This window comes from Rhincodon typus, chromosome 3 (genome assembly GCF_021869965.1).
Source record: "Rhincodon typus isolate 14 chromosome 3, sRhiTyp1.1, whole genome shotgun sequence".
In the NCBI taxonomy this organism is placed as follows: Eukaryota; Metazoa; Chordata; class Chondrichthyes; order Orectolobiformes; family Rhincodontidae; genus Rhincodon; species Rhincodon typus.
The window spans coordinates 102,867,315-102,876,395 of NC_063334.1; the positions used below are offsets into that span (position 1 = coordinate 102,867,315).

Sequence of the window (9,081 nt, forward strand, 5' to 3'; positions counted from 1 at the left end):
CTTCATGCCCACGATGAACCTTGTGAATACAAAGAGAAAAGATTTTGTTTGAATATTGAAATTGAAAATAATTGATTTTGAAATACAGATTACAGCAACCAAACTTGTAAGGTTTTTTTTTCATTCCCGAGAAATGGGGTAACGCCAGAAATATGTGCGAGCTTTCTTTCAGGAGTTATTTGGGAGATGGTATTTTGGGGAGGTCATTGCTTTCCTATTATTCTCACCAAAGGAGCAAATCTTTTATATTCCACCTGCCACTTAATCTATCCCAATCCATTCATAGATCAAGTCCTCCTCATGGCTTGCTTTCCTACATACCCTTCTACTGTTAACGAATCTGCCTACAAAACACTCTGTCCCAACGTGCAAGTTATTAACATAGTTTAAAAATATTTGAGGTCCCAATATTGATCCCCACTGAATTCCACTAGTTGCATTTTATCACTTGAAAATAACTATTCACTCTGACTCTGTTTCCTGTAAAGTAGCCAATCCTCTATCCATGCAACATTTGGCATATCCATCACAATTAACCCTTACCTTGTGAAGCAACCTTTGTTGTGGCACCTGATCAAATGCTTTTTGGAAATCCATGTGCATTACATCTCATTGTTTCTCTTGGTACGCCCTCAAAGAACTCCAATAAATTTGTCAAACATGATTTCTCTTTCATCAACCCTTTCAACTCTACAGGATTATATAATGATTTTGCTTCTACTTCTTTAATCATGGAATCTAGCAGTTTTTCAATGACAGATATTAGATTAACTGGTCTGAAGTTTTCTGCTTCTTTTCCCTCCTTTCCTGAATAGAAGTGTTATATTGATGATTTTCCAATTCAGTGTGATCTTTGGCCATCAGATTCAAGGAACTCAAGCTTTTAGGGGCAGGAGTTTTCCTAATATGATCTCTCTAGCATTCACGATTGTTTTAGGTCCCTGGAGGTGTGTGTGGGGAGGTGCAGTGGATAGGATTCCTACGGTGGTTCAGGATCTTTAGTGACCAATATTTGATCACTCGTGCTGTTTCTCACCAGGTCTCCATTTTGAGGTTGGTGAGCTGAGTTCAGGACAGTGGAAGATGTTTGGGAGGTCAACCTGCTTGGGCTTCTGAAGGGGTGGAAGGGACCAAGAGGAGACATTTATCTTAAGGACTCCCTTTCCACATTCGGTGCCCAGCTTCCTCACCTCCTCCTTTCTTCCTAACCTCCTTAAATGTCCAATACATCTGCAGATTTTGTTTCCAACTTTTCACCACTTTGCAACCAGCACTGCATCCTGTGGTTTTAATCTACTTTTATTTAGTTAACTGAGGTGTCAGTTACACTGTACAATCTAAAACTATCTGAAACTCAATGAAAAACTAAAGAGCAAGAAGTCTGCACAGATTAACAACACTTACATTTCAGAATCAGGAATCCAAGTAATTGAATCAACATGCAATGTGTTAGCCTTTTTTAACTTCCCGCCTGTATTGTCCTTCTCCTCTCGAATTTTTTCAGCGCATCTTTTCTCATCAACTTGAGAGATTCGGTCCATGCTTTTGTAAACCTGGAGAGAGAGGACAATTTGACAAAATACTTTTTGTCTAATTAAACATATTGGAAGAAATATTCACACTGAATAATTCTGTTTTAAAACACACTCAAGTAAATACTGGTTGGAAGAGGTTCTCTGTTTATAACTTTTGATGAAACAAATCCTAGAAGTGTCAATTCAAGTAAACCAGACCTTTAACTAATTCCAATATAAAGTAACAAATTGTACACCTACAATTCTCTAATATACAGATCAATGGGCATAGCTTATATTTTTTTGAGTCACTTCATGACTACATATTTATTACAATCAACTGGATTGCTTATAATGGAAGCAAAAGATATAGTTTTTAAAGGCCAGGAAGGATGGAAACCCTCCAATATTTCAAGTTGCATGCCATCATTCTGCTGGAGCTGGGATCGTAGTGTCATGTAAACATCAAGAGAACAATATGGTGGCAGCAGCTTTGGTTGGCAGCAGCTTTGGTTCAGCAGACTTTTAGAGGTTGGAAGTATTGTTGACCATTTCAGTGGCAGATGAAATTTAATGCTGAGAAATGTGAAGTGATCTCTCTTGGTAGGAACAACAAGGAAAGACAGTGTTAAACAAAAGGGGCCATATCAAACATGGGGTACAATTCTAAAGGGAATGCAGGACCACAGTGACTACATATAAGCATAAATCATTGAAGGTGGCAAGGTACATTGAAAAAGCAGCATGTAGTCTTAGATACAGTCATACAGTATGGAAACAGACCCTCCAATCCAACTCGTCCATGCCAAACAAGTTCCCCAAACTGGACTAGTCTCACTTGCCTGCGTTTGACCCACATCTCTCTAAACATTTCCTGTTCTTCATGTACCTATCCAAATATCTTTTAAATGCTGTAACTGTATCTGCATCGACCACTTCCTCTGGCAGTTCATTCCACATACAAACCACTCTGTGATAAAGGTGTCCTTCAGGTCCCTTTTAAATCTTTCTCCTCTCACCTTAAAAGTATTACCCTTGGTTTTGCACTCCCCAACCCGAGGGAAAAGACCTTTGCAATTCACCTTATCCATGCCCCTCATGATTTTATAAACCTCTATAAGGGTCACCCCTCAATCTTCTACCCTCAGCGAAAGAAGTCCCAGCCTATCCAGCCTTTCCTTTAAACTCAAACCCTCCAGTCCCAGCAAAGTCCAGTAAATCTTTTCTGAACCCTCTCCAATTTAATAATAAAATAGAATAGAATCCCTACAGTGTGGAAACAGGCCATTCGGCCCAACAAGTCCACACTGCCCCTCTGAAGAGCATCCCACCCAGATCCATTCCCCTACCCCTGATTTCCCCATGTCTAACCCACCTAACCTAAACATCCCTGGACACTACGGGCAATTTAGCACGGCCAATCCACCCAACCTGCACATCTTTGGACTGTGGGAGGAAACCCACGCAGACACGGGGAGAAAGTGCAAACTGCACACAGACAGTTGCCCAAGGCTGGAATCGAACCCAGGTCCCTAGCGCTGTGAGGCAGCAGTGCTAACCACTGAACCACCGTGCTGCCCCAAATAATAGTCCTCCTATGTACAGAACTGTACACAGTACTCCACAAGTGGCCTCACTAATGTCCTGTAGAAAACATTGGCTCAAACTCAATTAGAGTAGTGTGTCCAATTCTTGGCTCTACAGTTTAGCAATGATGTAAAGGCATTGAAAATGGTGCAGGGAAGATTTATGAGAATGCTTCCAGGGATGAGAAACTTCAGTTACATGAACAGATTGGAGAAGCTTGGGGTGTTTGCTTTAGAGAAGAGAAGGCTTGGAGGAGATGGAATAGAGGAATTCAAAATCACAGGGGTTTTGGACAGAGTAAATAGGGAAACATTGTTTCCATTGAGAAAAGGATGGGGCACGAGAAGACACGGAGTTAGAACGACTGTCAAAAGAACCAGAGGCAACATGAGGAAAAACTATTTCTTGCATTGCGAACTGTTAGATTCTGCAGCCCATAGCCTGAGATTGTAGCGAAGGCAAATTCACTCATGGCTGTCAAAAGAGAATTGGAGATAACAAGGTGTAGAGCTGGATGAACACAGCAGGCCAAGCAGCATCAGAGGAGCAGGAAGGCTGACGTTTCGGGCCTAGACCCTTCTTCAGAAAGTGTGTTCATCCAGCTCTACACCTTGTTATCTCAGATTCTCCAGCATCTGCAGTTCCTACTATCTCGAAAAGAGAATTGGATATTGATCTGAAGAGGTAAAATTTTTGCAGGAATACAGAGAAATGGCAGCTGAGTAGACCTGACAAAGAGGTGTCACAGATATGATGGACTGAATGGTTACTGCACAGAAGGAAGCCATTCTTTGATTCCCAATGACTGAAGTCAAGGCTGAGATGGATGTTGCAACACAGACAGAAGTGGGTGGATAAAATGTGGAACTAGAGGAGCACAGTAGGTCAGACAGCATCCGAGGCAAAGGAAAGTCGATGTTTTGGGTCTGGACCCTTCATCAGGTCTTATTTTGTAAAGAGAATGTATTCCTAAAGTCAAACAGATTCTAAACAGTCTGGCTAAGCTGAGAGAGTAGCCAAGGAGGAAGATGGAGTCAGTGGTTAAGGCACAGAGTTTGAGATAGGGTTCAAAGATGACTCTGGTGTGACATTTAAATGCAGAGGTTACAGCTTATCCAAGGGATGGAGCCCAACAAATGGTCTGAAAGCACAGAAGCTGCTTGGGGTACAAGAGAGGTAGAGCTGGGTCCCATCTCCAGGCAAGTGGATGGGAAACTCCCGTCTGAAGTTGAAGTTTTAAAAATACAGCACATAGGGTAAGAAAGGGGTGGGCTGTCTCACAAAATGTATTTGAAAAATATCCATCAGCAATGCAGGAAGGTGCCATTTGACTGTACTCACTTTGTTAAACCGATGGGAGCATGATGAAAATTGTCCTATTTCCAAATTGAAATTCTCCTCATTTGTCTCGTCCTCTTCTTCAGTTTCCATGTGGTGGTATCTTTCAGACCGAGCTAAATTAGAGAGAAGAAAAAACAAAGTGTTGCAGAACTTGAGGCAAAATCGAAAGCATACACACTTTCACCGTGTAACGTCTCATCATAGAATGTGAATACTGCAGGAGGCCGCCAATCAGCCTGTTATGTGTCAATGTTGCCTCTCTATGAGAGTTACTTGGCTATTCCCATTCCCCAGCCTTATCCTGTAGACCTGCAAAGGATATCTCTTCAGATAATGAACCAAATTCCTTCGGAAAGCTGAAACTGAATCTGCTGGACTCCCAGAACATGCATTCCAGATCCCAACCACCTGCTGCATAAAAAAAAAACATTTTTTTTCTCATGTTACCTCTATCCCTTTGATTGTGTGATCCTCAACTCTGCTGACAAGCTTCTTACCTTTATCACTTTACCAAAGGACTTTTGGAAGTTCACGTACACTGCAACAACTGCATTACCCTCAGATTTCTTTGTTACCTCATCCAAATACTCTATCAAGTAGGTTAAACACAATTTGTTCTTAACAATCCTTTGTCGACTTCCCCTAATTAATCCACACTTGAGTCCAAGTTTTAGTTTGATTTGTTCCGGATTATCTTTTCAAAAAGCCTGCCTACCAGTCGGGCATGATGCCTATAAACTGTTTCTGTTACTTTGCAATGCGGTAAATCACAGAACCCCTACAATGTGAAAGCATACTATTCAGGCTATCAAGTCCACACTGACCCTCCGAACAGCATCCTACCCAGACCCAACCATCTACCCTATCCCTGTAACCTTTCATGGCTAATCCCATGGCTAATCCACGTAGCTTGCACATGCCTGAACACTATGGGCAATCCACCTAACCTGCATATCTTTGGACTGTGGGAGGAAACCAAAGCACCCAGAGGAAACACATTCATAGACAGGGAGAACATGCAAACTCCACATAGTGACCCGAGGGTAGAATCGAACCTGCGTCATTGGCACTGGGAGGTAGCAGTGCTCACCACTCAACTACCAGGCCCCCCCCTTAAATGTCACATTGGCATTGATAAATGTCAGACCGGCATGGGATTTGAGCCAATGGGCAGAATCCTCCCAGTCCTGTAGCAGCAGGCTTCAAGATGGGACTGGGAGGAATCTCAGAAAAAGAAGAATTGCAACAGTGGCCCGACAGATTCCTGCCCAGAGGGTGAACTTCCCACAGGTAGGTCAACACCTGCACAAGTTAATCTGGATAATTAATTATAGGTAGTTCTCCTATAATGCAACAGTTACGTTCTTGCATGACCTCGTGCTATAGAAAATCGTTATACTTGTACAGCAGAAAGTTCACATTATCCAAACAGCGTCCACTATTTATCAATCGCATTACAGCCGATTCGCAGTAACGAAACACGCACCATAGCCGAACTATCTGTACACGTTGGAGGGCTGATTAGGAACACCAGCATACACAGGCAGCCTGCTCCCCACTAGGGCTACGCTCTGCACGTCATAGTCCCTGGCTGCAAATATTCCATATTCACCTACTCTTCTGAAGATGCAGCTGGGGTCTTTGCTGGGCCCTTAATGTTTCTACAATTTATACCCATGAATGATAATGAGGAGAAACTATGCTGGCTGAACTTGCAGATGACATAAAGATCTTATAAAGACAAGTCATAAGACAGGATCTTATATTCATAGAATCCGTACGGTGTGGAAACAGGCCATTCAGCCCAACAAGTACACACCGACTCTCCAAAGAGCATTCCACCCAGACTTATCCCTGTAACCCCGCATTTCCCATGACTAATCCACCTAACCTACACATCCATGAACACTATGGGCAATTTAGCATGGCGTTTGAAGGCAATACAACAAGGATGCAGACTGCTACGGATAGGTTGAGTGAGTAGGAGAAATTCTGGCAGACATTGATTTTCAATTTTGATTTTGATTTTGTCACGTGTACCGAAATACAGTGAAAAGCTCTGTTTGAGCAGTACAGGCAGATCACAGCAAAGGATGTACGGATCAAAAAGACTTAGAGGCATACAGGTTACTTTACAGGTTTTTTAGTGTATTTACAGTGAAGTGTTACTCATACCCACTGTATGCCTTCAGAAGGTTGTTTTCTTCCTTTCCGTCCAGTCGTAGCCTGCAGCTGTGGTTGAGGGAGCCTGTGTTCGAGTGGCTATTTGTGGCTAGAATCCATTCAATGTTCCAAAACAGCCGGAAAGAAGCTGTTCCTGAACTTGCTTGTGCGTGTGTTCAGGCTTCTGTATCTGCTGCGTGACGGAAGAGGTTGTAGGAGATCCTTACCGGGATGCGATGAGTCTTTGATGATGTTGGCCGCCTTTCCACGGCGGCGAGCTGTGTAAATGGAATCCATGGATGGAAGGTTGGCTTCCATGATGGTCTGGGCTGTGCACACCACCCTCTGTAGTTTCTTACGGTCCTGGGCAGAGCAGTTACCATCCCAGGCTGTAACGTACCGGACTGTATGCTTTCAATGGTGCATCTGTAGAAGTTGGTGAGGGACCTTATGGACATGCCCAATTTCCTGAGCTGCCTGAGGCCGAAGAGACATTGTTGTGTCTTTTTGACTGTCACATTTACGTGGGAAGTCCAGGACAGGTTGTCCGTTATCGTCACTCTGAGGGACTTGATGCTCTTCACCCTCTCAGCCTCAGTTCCGTTGATGTAGATGGGGGCATGTTCTCCTCCTTTCTTTCTGAAGTCAATGATCAGTTCTTTAGTTTTGCCAACACCGAGGGACAGATTGTTTTCATTACACCATGTCACCAAGCCCTCTATCTCCCTTCTGTATTTTGACTCGTTGTTGTTAAATATCTGTCCCACTACAGTGTTGTCATCAGCAAACTTGTAGATGGCGTTTGTTCGGAATTTGGCAACACAGTTGTGGGTATATGGGGAGGCGATGGCCTAGTGGTATTATCACTGGACTGTTAATCCAGCGACCAGATAATATTCTGGGGACCCGGGCTCGAATCCCACCACGGCAGATGGTGGAATTTGAATACAGCAAATAGCTGGAATTAAGAATCTAATGATGACCGTAAATCCATTGCCCATTGTCGGAAAAACCCATCTGGTTCACTACTGTCCTTGAGGGAAGGAAACTGCCATCTTTACCTGGTCTGGCCTACATGTGACTCCAGACCCACAGCAATGTAGTTGGCTATTAACTGCCCTCTAGGCAATTAGGGATGGGCAATAAATGTTGCCTAGCTAGCGATGCCCTCATCCCATGAATGAATAAAGAAAAAAAAAGTACAGTAGGGGGCTGAGGAACCATCCTTGGTGGGGCTCCGGTGGAGCTCTGGAGTACAATGTGGGAAAATGTGGAGTTGTTCACTTTGGCAGGTGATTAATTAAACAGAGAACAATTTTAGAATTCTGAGCTGCAGAAGGGTCAATGTGTTCAAATGCATGAGTCGCAAAACGGCTCGTGTCTAGGTACAGCGAGTCGTCAGGAAGATTACTGGGATGTTCGCCTTTATTAAGACAGCAATTGAACACAAAAGTGAGGATGTTACACTCCAGTTATACAAATATGGCGAGACCAGATCTCGAAAACTGCTTGGGTATTGTTTTGAAGGAAGTATGTGAATACATTGGAGATGGCTCAGGAGGACGTTTTCCAGATGGATACTGAAATGAGCAGCTCACTTTAGGGAGAAAAGATTGGACATGCTGGGGCTGGAGGAACACAGCAGGCCAGGCAGCATCTGAAGATTTTCTGAAGAAGGGTCCTGACCCGAAACGTCAACATTCCTGCTCCTCTGGTGTTTCTCCAGCTCCACACTGTGTTATCTCTGACTCTAGCACTGGCAATTCTTACTGTCTCTCTTGGACAGTTTAGAAAGGCTAGCAACTTGATTGGAGCATGTAACATCCTGACGGATGTCTCTCTAAGATGCATCGCTCTGCCTGACTCAACGCTGAAGATCCACGTATGGCAAATCGGTGTCAGCACGCCAATCACAACACGGACTTCCAAAGGTCCGTGCAGGCGGTAAGAAAATTCGAGAGAACGCTGATCCTGAATGGTCTTGACCATTTGGACGTGGAGAGGATGTTTATCTGTGTGGGTGAGTCCAGGACGACTGGGCAGTGTTTTAAAATTAGGGGCTGCACCTTGAGGACAGAGGGTTACGCAATGTCAAAACTGTCTGCCTCAAAAGGCAGTGGAGATGGGGTTAATTGAATACGTTTTAGGCAGAGATAGTGAGGTTCTTGTCAGACACAGGATCAAAAGGTTATTGGGGACAGAAGGGAACCTGGAACTTGGAACAAACACATTTTACTGAATGGTGAGCAGGCTCGAAAGGCTGAAGGGCTGAAATGGCCTACTTCCGTTCCAAATTGATATATTTGCAAACCAGTTGGTGCTATTGTGACAAGACAGATTGCTTTCAGGATTGTGGCTTGATTCTTACTTTAGCTGTTGGACTGAAAAGGTGGAAGCTATTGTAGTGTTCCTGCCAGGTGCAGCTGGTTGGCGGGGGCGGGGGGGGGGGGGGGGGGGGGGGGGGAGAAGAGCCAAG

The 9,081-nt window shown here is 43.8% G+C and overlaps 2 protein-coding genes across 3 annotated transcripts in view; both read right to left on the reverse strand.

Annotated features, from left to right (window-relative positions):
* LOC109920222 (microtubule-associated serine/threonine-protein kinase 4-like) overlaps nucleotides 1–9,081 on the reverse strand; it is a 763,378-nt gene that overhangs the window by 625,204 nt on the left and 129,093 nt on the right. For both annotated transcript variants that reach the window (XM_048595288.1, XM_048595289.1), the window contains exons 18-19: nucleotides 4,443–4,555; nucleotides 1,405–1,553 (exon numbers count right to left, since the gene is read on the reverse strand). In XM_048595288.1, the coding sequence (XP_048451245.1) occupies nucleotides 1,405–1,553; nucleotides 4,443–4,555 (262 nt within the window). The remainder of the gene's footprint in view (nucleotides 1–1,404; nucleotides 1,554–4,442; nucleotides 4,556–9,081) is intronic.
* The window catches only part of LOC125482815 (microtubule-associated serine/threonine-protein kinase 4-like), a 399,885-nt gene that overhangs the window by 96,211 nt on the left and 294,593 nt on the right, over nucleotides 1–9,081 (reverse strand). The gene's annotated exons all lie outside the window — the stretch shown is intronic.